Here is a 25,387-nt window from a genome sequence, read left to right on the forward strand (position 1 = left end):
CCTAACTTACTTTCCAGCAAGTTTAATGTTTCTGTTTTAATATTTAGATCTTTAATCCATTTGGATTTTAATTTAGTGCATGGCGAAAGATAAGGGTCTAATTTTAATCTGTGACAGGTTGATATCCAGTTTTTCCAACACCATTTATTAAAGAGGCTATCTTTCCTCCACTGAGGATGGTGAGCTCCTTTGTCGAAGATGAGGTAGCTGAGTACATCTGCATTTGTTTTTGTGTCTTCCAGTCTGTTCCATTGATCCTCAGGCCTATTTCTTTGCCAGTACCATGCTGTTTTTATCACAGTGGCTTTGTAGTATAGTTTCAAATTGGGAATTGTTACACCTGGTGCTCTTGACTCACCTTGATCTAGCACCACACCTTTTATCCTGTTGGTTAGCCTCTGTAGGAGGGTAGGAAACTAATTATAATAAGTAGTAGTTAGCAAACATAGATGGCCTCATCCCATTAATCAACCTCTCCACTCTTTGTTTCAGCAAAGCTGAGATCACTATCCCACCCGTATTGTAACAGTCTCTCTCCACTCTTACTATATACCTGAACAAAGTCTTCTGTGCTGTTCCGAACAATGTCTGATGTAATTATTCTCTTGCAGTTCCATGAAAATAGGGGAGAATTTGCATGCATGTTCATTGCTGAATCCCCATTACTTAGAATAAAGAAATAGCTCAGTGTATATTTTAGGAGTAAATGGAAAAGTGAAAGCAAGGAAGGCATTTTTTGCATTTAACAATTACTTTGAGAGAAAAATACATTATTCTTGAGCCATACCCATGTATTTCCCAATATCCTATCAAACCTGAGAAGTCAAGTGAAGTCATCATTAAATACACCATCAAGCAGAAATACAATTAAGCTAGTGGTCAATACTTGTGAAATAAATCTAGCCTACAGGCTATGCTGACAGACTTCTATACACGGGAACTCTGTATTTCCTAAAAACAATCACACTCTTTACTAGGCAACATTTTCATTGAATATACATGCTATTATCCAACTTCTAGCAGGACTATGCTAAGTATAAAATTCAACTTATCTAAAAATTATAATTATGGTACAGTAATTGTTGCCCAGGCTGCTGCAATCTAGACCTGTTCGTTAACAGGGGCTAAAATAATTGCAATGTCTACAAAATCGCAAACAAAACTTTCTGGGTAAAACCATTTATAACTCCATACAATCCGCTGTACAAATGCAACAACTGAAGACAGCTGATTTTTATTAACCCACTGACCTAAATACAAACAACCACAGTGAAAACTAGCAGCTTCCAGAACAATGCATCCAGAATTTTATTGTAAAGTCCATGTTTGCATCTTCTGACTATGGATGAAACTATTAATGAAATAATTAATGAAACATTCTCACTCACAGTGGACGGCCAAGGACCATGCTTGAGATGGGCAGACTCAAAGTGTACAGGGAAGGAATGGCTGCTGCTCAGTGAGGCATCATTAGGGACCCTCTTCTGCGGGAACTGACCTCACAGGTCTGTGTAGCAATCCACACAGCTGCACTTCTTCTGCCCAGCATCCCCCAGGAGACAACTCAAATCTTGGAAAACTTATTGGCAGGTGCTAGAGCCATCTTGAATTAAAAACCTTAAAAACTGAAATTACCCCGCAAATCGAACACTGACGACTCAAAGAATATGTTGTTTATGTTAACATGACTTTATTCTACTCTTCTACCTCTTAGAATTACTATTTTTCTATGTCTTTCTTGCTCAAATAAATAGCTTGATTTTTCATTACCCGAATGTCCCAAGGATTCATTAATTCTGTAGTGGAAAACATCAGCAGACAGCTTATGCTCTCATATTTTTTTAACTCTTTCCTTCAAAACTTTCACCTTAAGGCTAGAGCTATCAAAGGTAGGGCAAGTGGTTGGCATCCATGAAGGCCTAAATGTAATGCCCAGCAACAAAAATAATTACTTAAATAAAATCCATCTTACTGTTTCTATCAATCCTGCACTATTGTATCATACCCTTGAACTCTACCCAATTCTAATAAAGCCCACTCCCCAAACCTCTCCCTGCTTTTGAAGAACCACTTTACATCAAACTTGAAACTCTTAAACAAATTCTGTCCTAGTTTTTCCACATGAAGACACTGCCAAGCTGTACAAGGCAGTGCTTCCCTTACTTTGGTTAGAAATTAATTCAGTTCAGCTTTACATTATCAGCAGGCTGTACTGATCATATTCAGGGCTTATATTCAGCTTTTGATAGCAGCTTCATATCAAATGATCTCACCTAACCCAATACCTTTATAACAACAGTGTAGGCATTTTAGAGTTCCACACAGGATAGTTAGACTTGTGTAATTCAAGGGACCCTTAAGTTTCCTTATGCTCTTCAAGTTCCTTATAGTCCATTAAAAATTCCTTGAAGCTTAGGAGCCATGTTCAATTTCCTGATAAAGGCTTCTCTAGTATAAGCCTAGAAACGTAAGTGATAAGTTTCTTTCATCAGTTCCCAGGTAACAAAGAAGACAACTGACCAAAGAAGAAATTCTCATGAACACTAGAAATAGCTTATTAAACATTTACCAACAATGTCTAATAAATAACCTTTGTTAAAGTGAAGAAATATACAAAGTATAAGCACATTCTTATAGGTTGGCATTTGTGTTAAAGAAGTAACATCATAGAATGAAATGAAATAATAAAAAGGCCAAATGCAGTAGTTCCATTAGAAGTTTTTCCACAAAATAGTAAAAAAACTATGACTCCTGAAGAATGGAATAATTATTGCACAAAAAGACAAAGAGCTTCATGCTAGCATCCACAGCTAAGATAAATTTTTAAGTGATCAAAGCATATAGATTGTTTTATTTCTCAACCTTCTTTGTCTTTATATGAGCACATTCCCTAATGTTTAACAATAAGAAGCATTCATCATGCATGAAGATAAATACAGACAAAAGTTTTTTCTTACATAAACAACAAAATCAAATAAAGGAGCTTCAGTGCTATTCTCATGGTTTTCTATCTCCTATTCTCTCACAGCTAATTCCTTCAGTGAGGCAGACTTCTTTGTCTCAGTGGAAAATTCATACAGATGTGTTCCTGTAACATCACCACAATTTTCAAATATGAGATGAGTATCTATCATTAAATGTGGGTATTGACCTTGATAACATTCTCTGTCCTCAATCTCCACCAGGAGTAAAACTTAGAAGCTCAGACCACAGCCGTCAGACTGCACGTTAGCTCCTGGGCTGACTCTTACCACTCTCCAATTCTTTTCCCCACCTCCACCTTCACCTTGACCCCTCTTTTATGAATACCATTCATAGCTTGTGAGCAAGTTTTTCTCTCAAACTAGAAGGTAGGTAGGCTTCCATTCAGAGACTATGTCTTCATTCTCTTTTTGCATATTTGTCCACATATTTGTCCACAATATTTGTCCACTTCCACCCAGGGGGAAGTCCCAGCTTAGGCGTCTAAACTCTAAGATCATCACTAAACACACATGAAAAGACAAAAGATCAGGCTATCTAACTAGAATGTTTTTACAAAAAAATATGTGTACAAAGGTCCTCACAAGAGGAGATGTAAGCACGGTGGCCAAAGAACAGTGAATGCCAGGCTCTCTGGGAGTCTAGAGTACAGCTAAGATTATGCCACAAAGATTTCCACCTGGTCCTACCACTATTAACAAGAAACTGGTCTACTTAGAAAACATAATAAGGCTTAATACCTCAATCAAGTCAGAACAAATATTTATAGGATGGATGGCAACTATGTGTCAGGCATCACAGTGAGCCCTCAGACCCAGGAAGAGAGGAATATCTGCCTTGGGGAAGTATGAGGCCTGCTCCATTCCTCCAGAAACCAGCACAGCGCCTAACCCTAAATTGTCTAAAGATCTTTGTTGTATTAAAATTCTTTATTACAACTGGAAGATGAAATAGGTATTGGTAAACCATTAATCCAATAAGAAATAAAATATAAATTATTTTTACTATTATCCAAATCACTACAGTTCTTAAAAGGAATAGAGATCATACAATGTCTGCCTTCAAAGCACACTGGAATTAAACATGAAATCAGTAACAGAATGATACCTGGAAAAATCTCCCCAATATTTGATGGTTAGATGACACATTTCTAAATAACATGAGTCAAAGGAGAAATCTGAAGAAATATTTAAAACATTCTGAGTTATATGAAAATGAAAATGTAACTTAACAAAACGTGTGGCATAGAGTGAATGCAGTGGTTAGAGGGAAATTTATAGTGCTGAATGCATACATTGGAAAAGAAGAAAGACACAATGTCAATTATCTAAACATCCACCTTAGCTAGAAATGGAAAGCTAATTAAATCTAAAGAAGAATAAATGAAATAATAAAATTAGAACAGATCCATATAATTGAAAACAAGTAATCAATAAAGAAAAGTCAACAAAACCAAAAGCTGGCTCTTAAAAATTCAATACAATAAATAAGCTTATAGCTGGCTAGTTAAGAAAAAGAGAAAAGATACAAATTACTAACATCAGAAATGAAAGAGGAAACGTCCTCGAAGAACTATAGATCCCATGGACATTAAGAGATTAATTGAGAAATATTATGAACAATTCTATGTTAGCAAATTTAAGAATTTAGACAAAATGGATCACTTCCTTAAAAGACACCTCTGCTAAAATTCACAAAAAGGAATAGACAATCTAAATAGAACTATATTTATTACATAAACTGAGTCAATAATTGATAAACTCCAAAACAGGAAGCCTCAGGCCTAGATAAGTTCACAAGTGAATTCTCTCAGATAGCTAAGGAAGAATTTATATCAATTCTCTACTATCTCTTCCAGAATGCAGAAGTAGAAAATACTTCCTAACTCATTTTATGAAATCAGCATTTCACTAAAGCCAAAGATATTACAAGAAAGCTATAGACTAATTTCACTCATGAACATAGATGCCAAAATCCTCAACAATATATTAGCAAACTGAACCCATAAATGGATAAAAAATTATATATGAGCAAGTGGAGATAACCCAGGAATGCAAGACTGGGTCAATACATGAAAATTAATCAGTGTAATCTATCTCATCAACAGGCAAACAAGGGAAAACTGCATGCTCATTTCAACAGATATAGAAGCCAGGGATTTAGCTCAGAGGTTCCGCCATCTGCCTCTCAACAGATATAGAAAAAGCATTAGACACAATTGAATGCCTATTCATGATTTAGGGTGAAAAAACATAAAACTAGGAATAGAGAGAAACTTCTCTAACTTGATAAAAAAAAATCTATAAAAACCACGACAAACATACTTATTAGTGAAGCTTTTGCCCTATGATCAGGAAGCAGGCAAGGATGTTCCACCTCCTCCACTTTTTTTCACCATCATTCTGAAAACACTGGCCAATTCAATAAGACCAAAAAAAAAGGAAATAAAAGATACACCTATTACTACAAATTGTGCCACTATGAACATGGATGCAAGCAGCCCAAATGCCCATCAACAGGAGACTGGATAAAGAATACGTGGGTTTTTTATAAAATGGGGTACTACTCATCCACAAAAAAATGAGAATTTAGAGACATTTATAGTTAAATGGATGCACATTGAGACAATAGTCTTAAGTGAAATAAGTAGGACACATATGTGTAATTACCAAATTGTTGCTCTAGTGTGAGAAACTGAAAATGTAAATAAGGACTAAAAGGTATAACAGATAAAGTGAAACAGGAAGAAAAGGGGCAAAGGGGAAGGGAAAATGGAGGGGTGGGGAAAGGAAAGAAGGGAATAGAATTAATAAGATAAAATGAAAAAATGGAAACAAAGACTTTGTAGATAGGCAGGGATAGAAGGGTAAGAGGGAGGGCAGGGGAATGGGGAAAAAATAAGAACCAAGATGGATTGGGTAAAGGTGCAAATTTCCCAGTGATGAATGTCATTATATCGTATACCTAAAATGTGCAATCAAATTAATTTTAAAAAAATAAAAATAAAAATTTAAAAAGATACACTATTTGGAAACTAAGAAATACAATGTTCTTTGTTCAACAATGACATGGTTCTTTATGTAGAAAATATGAATGGATTAACAAAAAAGAAACCCTGGAACTAATAAATGAATATAACATGTTTGCAGGATATAAGATTAATATTAAAAGGACAATTGCCTTCCTATGCACCAGAAATGCGCAAGAGGTATTTGAAACTTAAACAATGCCATTTAAGTTAGTACTGTCAAAACTGAAATAGTTCAGCAGAACAAAATGTGTATAATACATAAATGAGGAAATTCTGATAAAAGATATCCAAGGACAAAATAAATGAAGAGCTATTCATGGATAGTAAAACTCAGTATCATCAAAATGACAGTTCTTCCAAATTTGAATGATAAATACAACAAAATCTTCATCAAAATCCTACTGCATTATTTAGTGGATGTCAACAAATCTACTTTAAAGACCACATATAAAGGTAAAAATGTCACACTAGCCAACACAATATTGAAGGAGAACAACAAGTGAGAGGCCTGACTGACGCTACCTGACGTCAGATTACCTTAGAGCTATAGCAGCTGGAAGGGTACGACATTGGAGAAAGAACAGACAACAACAGAAACAGAACTCAGCAAGAGACCCACATAAGTGCTGTTGACTGACTTCTGACAACAGAGCATACAATGTCTTTTCAACAAATGGCCACAGTAAAACTGGACATCCACATGTAAAGAGAATCTAGACACAGACACTGCACCCTTCAAAAATTAACTCAAAGTAGACCACATACTTAAGCTTGTGGATCTGGTTTATTTTGCTTAACATTGGGATCTTGAGTTGCATTCATTCTCCTACAAATGACTCAAGTTAATCTAATCTTTATGACAAAGTCATACTCCATTGTGTGTAATACCCCATTTCTGTATCCATTCATCGCTATAAAGAGCAAAAGAAGATACATAATAGGAGGTAGGAAGACAAATTTTCCTCAAAGGGGAAGAGGATCAGAGATGGAGGGAGGGGTGAGGGAGGGAAAGGAAAGGGGATAAAAAATAAATCAAGATGCATTATGTATGCATACCAACTCCACAAAGGAATGCAAACATTATATACTGCAAATATGTACTAATAAAGCAATGTTTCATAAAACAAGTGCTGGGGATACAGCTCAGTGCAAAGGCCCTGAGTTCAATCTTCAGTATCAAAAAAAAGAAAGACCATATCCATGAAAACCTAAAAGCATAAAAACTCTAGACAATAATATGTCTGTCCATTTTCTGTTGCTAACACAATACTTTAGACTGAGTCTTATAAAGACTAAGACTGAGACTTATATTGACTGAGAATTATAAAGAAATTTTTTGGTTTGTGGTTCTTGTTCAAGGTTATGGGGTCACATCCGATGGTAGCCTTCTCAAGTCAGTCTTGAGGCAGCTCAGGATGTCACATGACAAGAGCATGAGAGCACACAAGAGGCCTCGACAAACTGGCTTTTACAGTATATCTACTCTTCAGATAACCCATTAGTTCATCAATCCGCTCATCTCATAAATGGATTCATTCATTCCTGGGGATAGAGCCCAGTGCACTTCTAAAATGTCCCACCTGGTCCCGCCTCTTAATATCCCATAATGAGGGTTAAATTTCAACATTAGTTTTCAAGAGAAACAAAATATATTCAAACCATAGCAAGAAAAGAAAATCTAACTTACTTTGCTCATGATAACCTTCTAGATACAACTTTTTAGACACAAACCATGCAACAAATAACTGATAAGCTGGAATTCATTAAAACTGAAAACTCTGCTTTGTGAAAGGTATCAAGAGAATGAGAAGACATGCCACACACTGGGAGAAAATATTTACAAAATACTTATATGAACTTTATCCAAAACACACAAAGAACTCTAGAAATTCACTTCATAAATGGACAAAAGATCAGAAAAGATACCTCATCAAAGAAGGTATTTCACTGACAAATATGCAGATGAAAAGATGTTCAAAATCATTATGGAATTACAAATTAAAATGATATAACACAATAATCTACTAGAATGGCCAACATCCAAAACACTGGCACCACCAAATGTTAGCCAGGATGGAGAAAAGAAGAAACTTTTATGCATTGCTTATGAGAATGTACAACGGCTCAGCCACCTTGAAAGACAGTTTGGCAGTTTTCTAAAAAACTAAGCACATTCTTACCATATGATCCGGCAACAGTGCTCCTTGGTACTACTCAAATGTGTTGGAAACCTATATGCACATATAAATCCACACATAAATGTTTATGGCAGCTTTACTCATAATTGACACACCTGGAAGCAGCCAAGAATAAATAAACAAACTATGGCACATCCAGTGAAGTATCATTCAGCCTTAAAAACAATGAGCGATTGAGGTTTAAAAAGACAAGAAAAAAACAGAAGTGCATATTATGAAATGAAAAATGCCAATAAGAAAATGTTACAAACTATCCAGGCACTACTGGGAGGTCCTGTGGACCTTTAATAGGCAGGGCTTAAAGGGAGGTGTTTAGGCCACAGGCCATGGAAGTCTTCTTGTTCTCCCCTGCCCCTCTGTTCCTGGCTCCAGATGTGAGTACTCCACCACCTGCTCCCACCCTGCCATCCGCCAGCCTCATCAGGGATCCAAAGAAAGGAGGGTGTCCAATATTTCAGTTAAACCTCCAAAACTATGAGGAAAATAAACTTCTGTTCACTTCCTAATTAGCCTGCCTCGGGGATTTCATTATAGTAACACAACTAACAAGTACATCCCCATGCCTTCCATCCATCCACATTTTCAGCATTTTTCAAAAACATATTGTTAACTATAGTCACCATGCTGTAAAATAGATATCCTGAGCTAATCTCTCCCACCTAACTGAAATTTTCCATCTTTTAACCAACCTCTCCCAACCACCCTTCGATTTCCCTAGTCCCTGGTAAACACCATTCAACTCTCTATTTATGAGATTAACCTTTTGGAATCCACTGAGAGGTTATTTCTATTAAAATCTTTATGACTATTTTCTAAATCAGTGTTTCCCAATCCCCAGGCCATGGATGAGTATTGGTCGATGGCCTGTTAGGAAACAGATCACAGCAAGAGGTGAGCGGTATGCCAACCACAAAGTTTATCTGTATCTTCAGCTGCCACCATCAGATCAGCAGTAGCATTAGATTCTCAGAGGAATACAAACCCTACTGTGAACTGTACATACATTGGAGGGATCCAGGATGAGTGCTCCTGGGAATCATTCCAAATCCATCCCTCCCCCTGCCACTTCTCATGGAAAAACTGTCTTCCACAAAACCTACCCCTGGGACCAAAAACTTGGGAACTGTTGTTCTAAATAACTACAGTCATAATATACTGATATAATAAGTGAAATACTGCTTATTGTTGCTTTATCATATTAGTATTTTCAAAATTAATTCCTTTTAACCATCTCCAGAGGGTAAATTTGAAATAAATAAATGTACTTTTAAAAGCTACACGTAAGTTGAATCTAAAACTGAAAATGAATTACTGCGATTCCTCTTTTCCATAATTTTTAAGGTAACAATTACATTAACAGTATCAAAATACAACATCTATATATGACATTTGGAGAAATAAATTTTAATATCATTTTAGTTCACTGAAAGTAGAAATTTTATGGAAAAAGTCATCAAAGAAAAGTTTTGACTTAACTACCAATACACATAGAGTAAAAAGGTCATTAGCAACAATGTAGTAAAGAATTTTTCATCTGAATAGTTTAATAAAAACAGAGAAGAAGCTTTAAGAAAAATAATTTAATAACATTATTATGAAAACATTTTAATAATAGAGATATTCTATATTGACTGTTATATATTATTAACTGAGATTAATCATATTTAGTTAGATAATAAGAAGCTGTGAACACAGAGATAGATCTTTTAAGATATTGCACATTTTAAATATTTCCACTCTCACAGATAACACTGAAAGAGCAGAGTCTTCCATTAAACCCCACATAAGAATTCAATACCATCTCTTTCCACAAATGCACGCAGACAATATTTACAGCAAAAGCAGAAACCAAAATGGCAAAAATTCAAGAACCATTTCTCCGTGGGGTTTCATCATCTTTGTTAACTCTAGCATTATTCTCATCTGGTTCAGGAGGAAAGGAGCCCATGGATCCACAATTTTAAAATATCGCCATTTCTCAAAGAAAATATATCTACTTTATCACCTACTGGCTCCAAAAGCAGCTATTTTGCTTCTCCTCTACCTCCTCCATTCACAACCTTTCACCACAGCCATTTTTCTAGTAATCAGCACGTTCAAACGGAAATCATGGGGGAAAGTAGATGAAACGCAACGGAGGGTAATCAAATACAACTTTTACAGGTGTTTAATACAATGAGATTTCAAAGTGGTGGCTACAAAGATGTTCATATCATCTGTGCAATCTTTTCATCCTGATGTTCTCAGAACATATGATCCACAGTAGTCAGACCCACAAAACCAAAAACAACTTACCTCATCCACATTTTCAAAGGCATTGATGATGTCATAAGGTAAACAAGACAGCAGATCAATCACGAACCAAGTTTTCAGGTAGTTCATCCTTATGAGTTTAGGATCAGAAATGACCTCTCCACCAGGCCCCACAAAAGTGGTGTGGAAATTTAAAACAATATCAACCAGAAAAATAACATCCACCACACTGTCCAGCACCAGCCAGGCTATATTGTTCTGCTTTGTTTTGAAAGAAACGTTGTAAGGAACCATAATGGCCGTGTAGAAGGTAAGAATTAAAATCACCCAATCCCACGTAGTTTTAAAAGCACAGTAGTGTAAAATAATGTGTGGTGGTGTCTTTGGAGCTTCTTGTTTATACTGAGGAAGGATATCTGATCCCAGCTGAAGAACCTAAAAGAGAGAAAAAGTATCTATGAACAACTTGCCCATCTCTGCACACCTGGCGGTGAAGTAAAACTGTCAAAGCACAGCCCATTTGTCCTCACTGCTTGCTTCAAGGCCAGGCATGCTACATAGCTTTGTCTCCATCTTGAGAATTGTCCCACATTGAAATTGGTTCAAAGCAAGTCACTCCAGCTGGGGATTTGGCTCAGTGGTTGTGGCGCCTGCATTTCAAGCACAAGGACCTGAGTTCAATCCCCAGTACCAAAAAAAAAAAAAAAAAGAAAAAAGAACAGAAAAACAAAGCAAGTCACTCCAAGACCAACTACTTCAAGGAAGTTGGTCTCTTTACTTCTCCACCTGCCTTGCTCTCCAGCGGCCAAGACTGGCCAGCGACACCCGGGCCTTCTGAACCCAACTTCACAGGCCTGCCTGGAACCACTTTGCTTTTCACAGTATGTGTGATTCACCTTACCCATTATTCACACATAGTTAGAGAAGTATTTGATTCTGGCAGCTTTGCTGAACCCCACGGCCCCACTGTTGGTGGCCTCGCTACTGAGAAAGTCAGCAAGCACTCTGTTGATTAGCATAGTAGTATATGGAATTGGGTTATGCAATAGCCGGCTTTTTTCCTTTTCTCCCTAAACGGGGACATAAAGAGTTTCCTGCCAGATGCAAATTCCCTACAGGAAAAAATGCTAAATACTCAGGTTTACTTCTCCATACCTCTTGGATAAATGAAAACATTTTAGTCCAAGACTGTATGAACCTTAATTTATTCTGTTTAAGTCTAATTAAAGAAACCAAGAAAAAGCAGATGTCAAAGCAAGGGGAGAGTCTTGGGGACCCCTGGATGAATGGGACAAACGGGGGACTTAGCACTGTCTTCTGAAACTGAAAGCTGGAAATTGTAGAAGGATTGAAGAAGCACATCAAAAACCTCTGTTCCAATGTTCCACATCACTGGTCATTCAAGAGATGCAGATGAAAACAACCCTGAGATTCCACCTCACCCCACAAAGAATGGCAGCTATGAAGAAATCAATCAATAACAAATGTTGGCGGGGTTGCAGGAAGAAAGGAACCCTTTTCCACTGCTGGTGGGAGTGCAGACTGGTGCAACCACTATGGAAATCAATATGGAGATACCTCAAAGAGCTGGGACTAGGGGTTCCATTTGACCCAGCCATCCCTCTGCTGGGTATCTTTCCAAAAGGATTAAAAGATTCATACCACAGAGATATATGCGCACCCATGTTTATAGCGGCACAGTTTGTAATAGCTAAAACTTGGAAACAGCCCAACTGCCCATCAACAGGAGACTGGACAAAGAAAAATGTGGTTTTTCTATAAAATGGACTACTACTCAACCACAAAGAAAAACTACAGACATTTACAGCTAAATGGATGCACACTGAGGTGAAACTCTTAAGTGAAATAAATAGGACACACACATGTAGAAATACAGAATAGTTTCTCTAGTGTGAAAACTAAAGTGTAAATAAGATCCAAATTGATTGACAAGGTGAAAGAGGAAGAAAAGGGATAAAGAAGTAGGAGAAGTGTAAAGGATAGGGGAAAGGAAAGAAGGGGGAAAAAATATGAGAAAAGGACAAAATGGAAACAGTCTTTTAAACAGGGGAGGGGGGTGAGGGAGGGTAGGAGTGCGGGGAAAAAATGAGAACCAAGACCTGTCATGTAAAGGTACAAGATCCCAATCATGAATGCAACTGTAATGTATACCTAAAATGTCCCAATAAACTTAATAAAAAAATTTTTAATTAAAAAAAGTCTCTGCTCCATCCCATCAAGCTCAGAATAATATGTGTTGAAGAATTTTCTAAGTGGGAACTTGGTGTTTTGGGTTTTGTTTTGTTGTTATGTTGATGGCGGTGGTAGTTTTGCATATAAGTGAATAAATTTTACTTTGCAATTTTTATTCATGTATTTTTTTACTTCTAAAGGTTTTTGTTTTGTTTTGTTAAATAACACTTCCAACAGACTTTGCCCAACTTACCCAACTAATTATTCAGTGTCTCTAGAACTAATGGAACCCAGGAGGTAGGAGATGAAGAGTCTAAATCATAAATGCATTAAACATTTGAGTGCAGAAGCAGATATAAACAGAAGTACTCATTAGCATGTAACTGTGGGTTATACAGCACAAAGCAAAACAAATATACAGGCATCTTTTGAAACTTGAGAGACTATCCTAAAATTTCTCTCATAAATTGAAGTTACATAACTGATTACCAAGTATACAACATCTATTCTTACTATTTTCAACATGAAATATTTTAGTAGGAGGGTTATAAAAAAGTATTTTCAGGATCTTTTATGTATTTGCCTATATTGCCAGTGCCCCGTGAATATTTTTCTCATAAATTCTTTTTTGTTTGTTTGGTTTATTTTTGTTTTGTTTTTGGAGATAGGGTCTCACTATGTAGTTCAGGCTGGCCTTGAATTTGCAGCAATCCTCCTGCCTCAGTCTCCCCAGTGCTGGGATTATAGGCATGTGCCACCACACCCAGCCTGTAAATTCTTAAATTACTTAGCAACAAATTATTCTACCAGGACTATGAGCTTTGTGTTGTGACAGGGTTTTAAATGTAAAGAACTGTACATAAGAATGGCTTCTCTTTTTGTCTTTCAGCAATTGGTCTATCAGTTCCAACTTCACTGCGGGAACCAGGGAAATTTCCTTCTCACACAGTGTTACTATTTTTAAATTAATTTTATTGGTACATTTTATGTATACAACATAGTGACATTCATCATTGGAAATTTGCACCTTACATAATCTATCTTGGTTCTTATTTTTTCCCCATTCCCCAGCCCTCAATTCAACCCCTCTGTCCTTCCCTATTTACAAAGAATTTGTTTTTTTTCATTTCTCATATTAATTCCATTCCCTTCTCTTTTCCCCACCCCTCCCATTTCCCCTTCCCCTTTGTCCCTTTTCTTCCTGTTTCACATTATCTATTATACCTTTTAGTCCTGATTTATACTTTTAGTTTCTCAAACCAGAGAAATTATTCAGTATTTACACGTGTTCTGTTTATTTCACTTAAGAGTACCACCTCAGTGTGCATCCATTCAGCTATAAATGTCTCTAATTTCTCATTTTTTGTGACTGAGCAGTACTCCATTTTATTTAAAGCACATACACATCTTCTTTATCCAGTCTCGTACTGATGGGCAGTTGGGCTGCTTCCTAGTTTTAGCTGTCACAAATTCGGCTGCTATGAACATGGGTGCACATATATCACTGTAATGATTCTTTTAATTCTTTGGGGAAGAAACAGGGAAATAGCTGGGTCAAATGGGACCTCCAATCCTAGTTCTTTGAGGTATCTCCATACTGATTTCCGCAGTGGTGGCTCCAGTCCGCACTCCCACCAGCAGTGGGGCAGGATTCCTCTTTCCCCACAGCCCCGCCAGCATTAGTTACTCACTGATTTCATGACAGCAGCCATTCTTTATGCGTGAGGTGGAATCTCAGTGCTGTTTTCATTTGCATCTCTCAAATAACCAGTGATGTTGAACACTTTTTCATATATTTATTTTCTATTCCTACTTCTTTGTCTGAGAAACATCTGTTCATTTCAGATGGCCACTTTTGGATTGGGTCTTTAAATTTAGGAAGTCTGATTTTTTTAAGTTCTTTATATATTCCAGATAGTAGACCTTTGTCTGAAAAATATCTGATAAACATTTTTTCCTACATTGTGGGCTGTCTCTTCACACTGTTGGTGGTTTCTCTTGCTGTACAGAAACATTTTAATATGAAGAGATCCCGTTTGTTGATTGTGCTAATTCATGAGCAACTGAGGTTTTGTTCATAAAATCTTTTTCTACACCAGTGTCTTCAAGAGATCTACCTAACCTCTCTTCCAGCCAATTTAGGGTTTCTGTTTTAATATTTAGATCTTTAATCTATTTTTATTTTAGTTTAGTGCATGGTGAGAGATATATGTCTAATTTTAATCTTTGGCAAGTTGAAATCCTGTTTTTCCAGCACCATTTATTAAAGAGGCTATCTTTCCTCCAGTGAGGGTGTTTGGCTCCCTTGTCGAAGACGAGGCAGCTGAGTGTGCCTGGAGTTGTTTCTGCATCTTCTAATCTGTTCTCCTGGTCCTCACATCTGTTTCTTTGCCAGTACCATGCTGTTTTTATCACAGTAGCTTTGTAGTATAGTTTGAAGTTGGGATTGTGATGCCCCCTACCTTATCTTTATTGTGTAGAATTGCTTCTGTTATTTTAGGTCTCTTCTTGTTCCAAATGAATTTTTGGATTGTTTTCTCAAGGTCTGTGAAGCATGCTGCTGGAATTTCAATTGGGATTACATTGAGTCTATATAGAAATTTTGGAAGTATGGTCATTTTACCATTTATATCTACATAAAGTAGTTTGATCACAAAGAAATCAAATTTGGGAAATAAGAAAAAACTGAGGGTAAGGGGTATTACTACCTACACATGGGCCACAGGACCCCATCTTCCTGCTAAAAAAAATTAAAAATATATTTTATAACTATACTGGTACAAAGAAAAATATATTAATATTATATATTTCTGCTTAAACATTCTTTTTTCTTTTGCTTTTAATAGAAATCAAAATGCTGCTTTAAGTGTTGTGGGCCCTAGACACCGCCTGCTGTGTTAATGAACATGTCCCTGCCCAGTACTGCGGAAAAATGAAAAACCTCTGCTCTCACTCCCGAGTTTAGTATGTCTAAAATCTGACTACGCATTAGCACCACCTGGAGAGCTTGTAAAACATACAATATACTCCCACCTAAACCCCACCTCAAAGAATGACTGAACTGGTCTTGTGTGGGCTCTGTATTTTCAAAGCCTTCCAGGAGGTGCTGACAATGTACAGATCAGACGAGATCCTCGCCTTATATTTAGCCATCCCCAAACCGATTATTTAGACAGTGACGAACATATCGAAAAGGTTCTCAAAATGTGAGATGAGGAGGAGGAAGAGCAAGAATAGGAGGAGAGAAAAGGCTGTTGTAGGAAGAGGAGATGGAGGAGGAAGAGAAAGGAAAGAAAGGGGCAACAATAACAAAGACAGCCACGCGTGCGTTTAGGTATCACTCTTTCTTGTGAGCAGCCATCATCACCGGGCTCCACAACTGGGTTCTGTTATGAGGCAATGAGTAATAATTCTTCCCTTTCACTATTTCATTGCACCTTCATAAGCCATAAGCCTTGGATGAAGAAAGGATGAAATCACCCTTTTGATGTATTGTATCAATACACACACATTCTTCCTCTTTGAAGATCTGAGAGCACTGACTCTAACGGAGTTGGGCCCACTGTCAAGGCTAGGATGTGTGTATTTATCTCCCTGCAGCATAAATGTGAACCAGCTGAAGACCATCAGCACAATGCCAATGCTTGTGGAAAGTCAATTAACTTCTTATGTGGAGACTAGAATCTTTCCAACTGGGGTTGAGCTCCAAAATTAGGAGATAGGTGAAACTGAGTTCAAATTCACATCTTAGGAAAAGAGAAAAAGCCTAAATTCCACAGCAAAACCAGATACTTTACTTGAGCAAATTATATAAATCTTTGGGATAACCGGAAAAACAACCTTCTTGTGTTAAGTTGGTACTGCTTTTGAATATGTTTTTGAAAGTCTAAGGACACAGTGCCATCAAAAATCTAGGATTTCTAAGTGTTCCCTTGACATAGATTAACAACAAGAACAAATCCTGAGTTATTCAGCGGGCTAAGATAGAGAGTTTTCTTCTCTAGGGAAACCTTTTTCTTGTTCTTATCCAGTAACATAATATGGGAAGGGAAATGTGTGAATAAGGTATAGTTGATCAAGACCCAGGAGAATTCATGACTATAAAATTCAACAGCCACAGAAACTAGCTCTTATTCTTCAGGCGGATTTGGATTTAGACATGGACAACTTCAGGCAAACAAGAAGGTGGTATCAAAAACAAGTAGTACTTAATAACAGGCACCGCTGAAAAACTAAGTTGTATCTAATCATTTTAAATAGTGTTCTAATTTCATATAACCTTTTTAATTTTACAAATAATTACAGTAACAGTGATGTTAATGTCTTATTTGCATTTTTAAAACATATCTATTTTTAAAACATTTTAATACCTCAAAGTATTAATCTTTCCCCAAGCTAACAGTGTTATTTAGAGCAGAAAACTATAACAAGTCTTTCTGTTAACTACAGGCTAAGAGAAACTCCACAGCTGTCTAAATTGAAGGGACATATTTTACTTCCTAACCCTCTCTAAACTGGATATCATATTTACAACTATTTTTAAAAGTTACTCTGGTGTGCAGCTCAGTGCTCTCTGGCAGAGTAAACTGATGAACATACACATTTCACTTTATCTTGCTCCTCTTTGTAAGTCACATCAGAAGATTTTCTGAGTGCCCACTTTTTGTTCAGCATAGTGGTAGCTTAGTTGGCATCTTTCATACCAGTTAGACAAATGTCTGAAACAAAAATCATAGACTTATCCTTTTCTCATCATCTTGCCTCACAGTTCTCATCTACCAGCGAGCGTGTGGACTCTAATCCTGGTGTGGCTATAATCTGCTGACTTCCATGCTTAGGCTCATTCCAGCTAAATTACTATTAGGGCTTCATAATTGGTTTCCTGCACTCAGTCTCCACAGAGCAAGTAAGTCAGGCGAGGGATTTCAATCACCCTATGCCTCAGATCCCTTTTGTAATCTGGTGAGAGCTAAGGACCCCTTCTTTAAATGTCTTTAAATTAATACAGCAAAAGCATGACATACAGTGGACCCTCCAGTTATGACCAGCCTGACACAATTTGGGTTACAACTGGAATTTCAGTTTTAACTTACAAAGTCTCAGGTTACAAACCAAATTCCGGCAGCTTGTGCTTCCAAGTGGCCTGAGATACAGATTTAATCCTTAAAGAGTTCTAGAAGGAGCACTACAACATCCTTTCCTGTGTGGGGTTAACTGATAAAGCCGGTGAATGTCTCTCTAATGACAGTGAGAGCTGCCTGGATACAGGAGAGAAAATTTGAAGACTGTGTAGAGGAGCCTGAGACTTCATTGACCAACCTGAATTACAGCCAGCCCTTGCAAACAAATCGAGTTTTTCTGTCAAGGGTCCACTGCATAAAAGAAATCAGCTGGGACCAGTCTCTCTTTAAGAGATTTACCAGACACATGAGACATTAACCACCACCATCTTACTGCACACCACCCTAACCTGTCCTTCCCCACCTGAATTCAACCATACTGAAGGCACACTGGACCCCTCGTCCTGTATCACCCTAGAACTTTGCATATGCCAGCCACCCTCCTGGACCTGCCTTCCAGACTCAGTTCACCCAGGATTCACTCACTCAGGCATCTGCCTACAGGCCTACCTCATACATCCCCACTGCATTCCGCATGGTCTTACTAACATTCTGTGGTCACTTTCCTCTGCTGTGTTTTTCACTTCCTGACGGCGAAGCCCATTGCTTATTCAGCTCTATGTCCTTTGCAGCGAGCCAAGCACAGAGCAAACCCTTCACACGTTCTTGCTGCACACACAATTGCTCCAATGGTGTCACGATCTTCAAAAGTTGGAGAGGATAAAAACAAATACTTGGGATTTCTCCACTTCTACAAGGGGAAAATTAATTAACACCTACCTGTTTTAATATGATGGCAGGAAATATTTATATGGAATCACTTGGGACAAAAAAATGTGCCAACACCACCATCCTGTGAAGCAAAGCTAGCCTCACACTTACCTCAGCTAATCGTGAGTGCTTGTGGGCCACCTCTGTTTTATTCATTGGCGTAAGCTGCTGCAAAACACTCCGGCTGTTTGTCAAAGCCCGCGTCAATCGGGCAAACTTCGTCCAACCTTAAAAATACAGAAAGAAAGTCTTGCGTTTTCATATAGAATAAACAAGGAATCCAAGATTCTGGCTAATACGCAAAGCACCACAGCCATCACAAAACATCAAGAACAAATGAGAGGAGTCAACCTAAAGCATTTGAGGTCCACAAAGACACTGCCATATATTTAACATGAAGATATAAAATAATGAGCAGTTTCTACGCGTGACCTTTGCACTGTGCCCATGTCTATTATGTGCTCCCTGTAGCCAAAGCTGGTGACTGTCGACAAAATTCAGGGCTCCCGCTCACGTTCCACGGGTCTCTCTCGGGAAGCCAGCCAGCTCTTTCCAGTTCTCAGCGTTTCCCATCATTCCTTGTGTGGCCCATGTCACTGCTTCGCACCAATGGAAGGTGAGCAGACACGTGTCACATCCATGTCGCAGATGCAAGTGTGCCTCCGGCACCTGTCTCCACCTTCTGCCAGCTGGATGTAAATGACAAAGCCCTGGGGGACACAAAGATCCTGGATCCCAGTTTGGAAGAACGCCGTATGCCTGCCAGGATCACTCAGCTTGGATTGTTCTGCAAACATGTGCTTCGATGATGTCGAATGATTATTATATCTATTTCATTAGTGATAATACAGTATTACTGCAATGTTACTGTTAACTTGTTATAGCAGCTAGTGTTACCCTAATAAAAACAGTACTGTAGGGCACTTGAGTGACGATACTCACACATAAGGGAAAAAAAAGTCCAGTTTCAACACATCTCACGTAGTATGGTTCATCTTCCTTGCAACACAGCAAAATTGTTATTTCTCTCATTAACAACTGCAGTGATATATAAAATTACATTTAGGATATCTAGAATCCTAATGTTTTCTAATAGAATTGTAGCTTCTGGGGGAAAAGGATATGAATTTAATGGGAAAGAAAATTCTTCTGGATGCTCAAATTATCAGTATTAAACTCATTAATTTCAAGGATACATCAATGAGATATTAAGACATGAAACAAAGCCAACCATATTCTGGTCCTATATCAACGATCCTTTCTCTGGGTATCTCAAAAGCTCTGTAGAGTAAATATTTCACTAAGCTATTTGATAATTTCTATGGCACTACAGAATTTACCAAAGAACTCTACCCAATAAAAGAAACTACTGGTCTAAGTGAATGATATTTAATGGCATGATGAAATTTCAGATAATGTAATAAAAGATGACAGAAGAAATCCAGGACCTACATTAGCTTGTTACCTGTAAAATCACACAATGAAAGTGATATTAGTTTTCACCACTATGCCTTTACCAGGAACATCAAAGTAAATATTTATCTTAACTGGGCCTGGGTGGTAGTACAGGAGTCCAGTACATGAAAAGGAGCCCTCCTAGACTAAAATCCAAGAAGTACTTCTGAAATGCTATCTATAAAGCAGCTAGTAACCCTGTTCCACTGAGAGGGAGGCATAAAAAGGCTGAAATCAGAGAATCCTCTGGAAGGCTTGCTGTGAAAGTTGGGTCGAAATTATCAAGGAAGGTAAATTTGAATGGATTCAGGAAGGACATCAAGGCAGCCACAGCAGTGGCTGGACATTTTGTACATCCGCATTTGTTTTATTATCTCCAGGCTTAGGTTTGGTTTCTCATGTTGGGTAAAAGTGGTGAGGGTGTCCCTCAGTTGACAGTAATTATATTAGTCATAACTGTATTAAACAATTACTTGATAATGATTTCCATTTTTTATATCAGCTAAACATTAGAATTCTATAGACTATTTCTAGAAACTTCCAAGTCAAGGTTTTATTTACTGAATGTTCATATTTCTAAGATAAGTAATGTTGCAGTCACTTTTTATACATGAGTTGGATTAAAAGAGAAAACCATTTTCATTCCCTGTGTATAATGAAGTTTATCTAAAAATTTTTTTGTAAGTATAAAAGGAGATACCAAAAGAATAAATTCTTTGACACAGGAAGGATACAAATTTTCTTGAATACAAAAAGACATTAAAATTGAATATATCCTTTTATTTCATAGCATTATGTAAGAAATAAGTATTTGAGGAAGGAGACACAGGACAATGAAAGCTTATCGCCATACTCTGTTTTTTTTTAATTGAAAAGCACAACATCTTACTATTTTTTTTAATAAGGAATCAGTGGTTCCTAATTTAGGTATCAAAAAAGCTTGATCAAATATCCATGTGTGTGTAAATATTATTTGAATAAAATAATATGTAATACATAGTGCAGATAATACTAATGATTATCAGTAATATGATCAAGAAATATCTCATCCCATCACCTTATTTTAATTTCTTAAAGAAAAAGTTTTAGAACAGTTGTTCTAAATGTATCTTTTTCTCCAGAGATTAAAAGTAGGACTATCATTGAATAATAACAGAAAGAAACTGAAAGATATAACATTAATTCATCATTTCTAAAAGTGCTTTCAATCAGTATATTCTGAGTAAGACTACACTTCAACATAAAACAAAAAGGAGTTTATTGCATAGTATGACTTTACCGGTCATTTTTTCTATCTTTGGTTGTCTATCACCAGGACTAGCACAGAGTGGGCACTAAATATGTTTTTGTTGAATGAATGAATGAATGAGAAAACGAGTTAAAAAGTTAAACAGGAATTAAAAGAGCATCTGTATTATATGTTAAAATTAAAACAAGGAAATATCAGCTCTTAACGGTGTTCACATAACATATATAAAGGAAGAGCTCTGGGCGGAAGCTGAGCAGGGGACGGGACGGACGCGCTGAAGATTTAAATTCTGTCTTAGGAAAGGAAATTGGGGGCGTGCTCACAGAAAGAGAAAGACAGTGGCAAATGCTGAGCTCACGTGGGCACGCTGAGAGAGAATTTAAGGAGGAAAGATGTGGAAAAGATTCATCCTTCCCAGAGAAATCAGAGCCAAAGGCAAATATCAGATGAGTAATCATTTACAAGCTTTCTACCAAGGCTCCCTAAAAGATGGAGAACCGCTGTGATGTGAGAGGTGTTTTCATTTCACATTTAAATCAATGGGAACCCTTGAAGAGGAGCTCCTGTGATGCTCATAATCTTTCCCTTTCTCTCCACGTAGAGCCTCCTCACAGTCCCCAGCTCTAAGCAGAAACACTGTTCTCGAGATAACCACATTAGGCCTCTCTTCTCACTTCTATCACGTACCCAACACTGGCTACATCAGGAACAGAAGCTGCAAGAAGTCGCCCTCCACTTCCCTTCTCTTCCAGCTCTCCGCCAACCCACAGCAGCACCTGCTTCTTGCCAGCACCTCGGTCATCCCAGAGAATTAAGCTCTGCTCTTTCCTGACCGTGTGTATGTTCCACGCACACACGCTGAGGCAGTTCCTAGGTTCTCACTATCACAAACAGCGCCACACTGAATTCCCTCACGTCTCTCCCCTGGTGCTCTTGAACACATCTGGAATTGCTCGTGTTACTGGCTAAATTAGTCTACTTGATCTCTCACCAACACTCATTACACAGTCAAACTTTGAAAAAAGTGGGGCAGCCACACTGTCTAGGTCAAAGGGAAAAGACAGATGCATCAGCAGCTCTGACTTTGCCCAGCAATACACATTTACTGATCTCACCTTTACAGAAACCTGACTGGTGTGACTGATGACTCAGCACAGCTTGCTGATGTTACTTAGCTGTGGTCGATACGGGGTAATATGAACAGACAGCTGAATATGAAGAGTCTAATACTTGCTCTGTAAGTTGTTCGTGGCCTTATGAGAACATTTGTTCTTCTCAAAGCTCAGGACGCCAAGTGCTTCTTAATAAAATATTAGTTTAGCTCTCTTGGGTTGCAATTAACCTTTTTGTCATGAACTGCCTAATCTTAAAAATGAAAGGAAGTCACAGAGGCAGTTAAATCAATCTATTTGACTGCAACACAAGATTCTAATCTATAAGAAAAAAAGCTTAGGTAAACAATTATGCTCTTGGGCAAAGAGACTACAGGGGAGAATTATTCACATTCCATCTGTGGTTTCCTCTCTGAAGAAACACACTGGCTTTCACAAAACGATGCTATTTCTGCTATTATTTTATGCTATTATTTTATTTTATGGCAAGAAGTTGCCATAACTATTTGGCACAGGATATTTCACACCTCAATTATCTTGGCAATTTTGGAGCCTGTTTGAAAATACTGTACAGTATAAATGGGTAGAGCTTTGGGCCATCTCTTTTAGAACACATAAGATAATCAACAGAATGGATTTCTTGGCTGTGATTTCTCACCTTTGTATTATTATAAATAATGTATCAGTTATTGTGCATGGCTTGTTTGAACAGCAGCTCCAAAATCTAAATACCAGGAACAAAAGATAACAAGGATACTTTGACCCTCTGAATTACCAGCAAGATTTTGGGGGAGGGGGCATTCAAAAAATACAACTCTATCAGAGTGACAGGGTTCTCTGCCTCTACAGAAACTTTGGTTTGCACATGTGCTTAGTTTCTGTAGGGAGAAAGAAGAGCAGGAGATCAAGATGGCTGTACCCCAAGAATAAGTTTCCAGTGGAAAAGACAAGGTTAGTATGGTTTAAAAAGAGAGAGAACATGGACTTGAAATCAGTCAGATGCTGACCGTCGGGCTCCTCAACAGTAAGATGGAGAAAATACTACTAATTTTCAAAATTATAGGAATGAGCAGTAATGAATCTAATGTCCCGCCATATATTGAGCACTCCATCAAGGCTAATATTCTTCCCCTTCAGTAGGCTCTGCTCCTGCCCACTGTGGTGTAAGCCCTAGGCATTGTTGACACCACCCACTGCCCCTCAGTTTAAGGGCAAAAAAGAAGCAATTTGAAATGAAATTTTGCTGATCACAGGATTCGTTTTAAGAAAAAACTGCACTCGAATTAGTTGGCTGCCGTCATGTTACAGTTTCTGTCCCTGATATGACTCAGGAATAAAATTCAGAATTAATCAATTTATTCAAGTCTTTCAACCAAATGCCCGAGTTCTTGGTAAAAGTACCAGTACAGGAGAAGGAAATTTACGTCAATTCCAACCAGTCTGTTTGGACAGATCTTCAAGGGACATAGGCCTCTGCTCCCATCCCTAGACCATGCACACACACATTAAGCAACAAACAGTTCTTATTCTGGGATCACACTCTGGTTCTGTCTGTGTGGAGATTTACTTATGTACTCTGAATCCCAAAGCACTATTTCCTCCTATATGCTAGCAGAAGTTTACCACCAAATATTTATTCTAAAAATCTGCTAACACCTTCAATCTATTATTTTACAAACGTCCCTCAAATCCCTGATGCTTGATTATTCTCATCTTATTATCAAACCAAATCCCAACGCTGGGTAAATCCAATTTTTCCCCTACTTTTGCATCTATTCCCCTTCGAAATAAAACACAGAACCATGCTTTCACAGTTGTCAAACTGAGGACCACAAGCTCCAAGAGGACCTTCAGGCTGGGAAGCGATCCTGTTGTATTTTCCTGTCCGTTCACGGTCTCACTCTCTTAGGTCACCAGGGCATACCCACTCTTCCCCTCCATCCTTCACCATCCTTGCTTCTAGTTGATAACCAAGAACACAGGACTGTTCTTCTGATTGTTTGTCAGTCCTCCTCACTGAAATAAGGCAGAAGGGACTTTGATTCTCCAAGGATACGTTCTTAATCTACATCTTTGGTTGGAAAAGATAGATAAATGTATGATAAAGAGAACAAAATATCCCTTTTTAAAAAAAGGTCATGAAAAGGTTTATATTAAGTACCTCTCACACCCCAGACCAAATCAAAAGTAAGCCTACAGTCTCCAAATTCAGTGCTTTAGACCCAAATCATTTTGACATTGTGATGTTATCACAGTATCTTCTCTGCTTGTTTTCCGAAAGTTTCCTGATCTCTTTTATTTCACTTAGAAAGTTGAAAGGTATGTTATTGTACCAAGATTTCAACAAATACTTTCTTGTAGTGCTAGCCGCAAAGATATAGTAGGATGATGATCCTCATGGTATAAATATTTCATTTGTTTTGAATATTTCATACGAGACATACATCTCACATGAATAATAGAAAGTAGCTTATATCCAGCATTCAGTTATATTGTGTAATACTTCTACAGTATACAAGTATATATCTGGAAGGTGTGCAGGAGTCTCACAATAAATATCTTTAAAATTAAGTTCTTTTGCTAATAATTCTGGCACTGGTAGGAGATATTTCACTATGATACTTTTCACAATGGGGGGTAGTTTTCTTTATAAATTTTCAATTGCATGTCTACTGAGCCCATAGTAGAAAAATCAAGTGGTCTGAGTTGTCTAGGACTTATTCAAACATTACGTTTTTATAAAGGTGAATAATTCATTCAAAAGAGACTGTGCCTTACAAAGTACTCTGTGATTCTGATGTGGGGATGCAGAGAGAAGGAGGTAGAGGGCAGAGATGTACACAGGCATTAATTTCAGAAATAAGTGCACTCTTCAAAGTCAGTGCCCTCCCCCCACTCATTCTAAAATACTGCCAACTTTCCATTTCCACAAATAGACGTGTAGCTACTGACTCCATCATTCAGGCTCAGCAGGCCGAAACAGTGAGTAGGGAGGGCTGTCCTTTTCTTGGCCAGCTTCAACT

General features: G+C 37.7%; 1 protein-coding gene across 1 annotated transcript in view; it reads right to left on the bottom strand.

Annotated features, from left to right (window-relative positions):
- Nucleotides 1-25,387, bottom strand: part of Kcnh5 (potassium voltage-gated channel subfamily H member 5) — a 332,835-nt gene that overhangs the window by 242,281 nt on the left and 65,167 nt on the right. Inside the window, exons 5-6 of the mRNA XM_010638760.1 lie at nucleotides 18,660-18,775; nucleotides 10,507-10,899 (exon numbers count right to left, since the gene is read on the bottom strand). Coding sequence (XP_010637062.1) covers nucleotides 10,507-10,899; nucleotides 18,660-18,775 — 509 coding nt within the window. The remainder of the gene's footprint in view (nucleotides 1-10,506; nucleotides 10,900-18,659; nucleotides 18,776-25,387) is intronic.

The sequence above is a fragment of the Fukomys damarensis genome, unplaced genomic scaffold (genome assembly GCF_012274545.1).
Source record: "Fukomys damarensis isolate Sample0158 unplaced genomic scaffold, DMR_v1.0_HiC HiC_scaffold_21, whole genome shotgun sequence".
In the NCBI taxonomy this organism is placed as follows: Eukaryota; Metazoa; Chordata; class Mammalia; order Rodentia; family Bathyergidae; genus Fukomys; species Fukomys damarensis.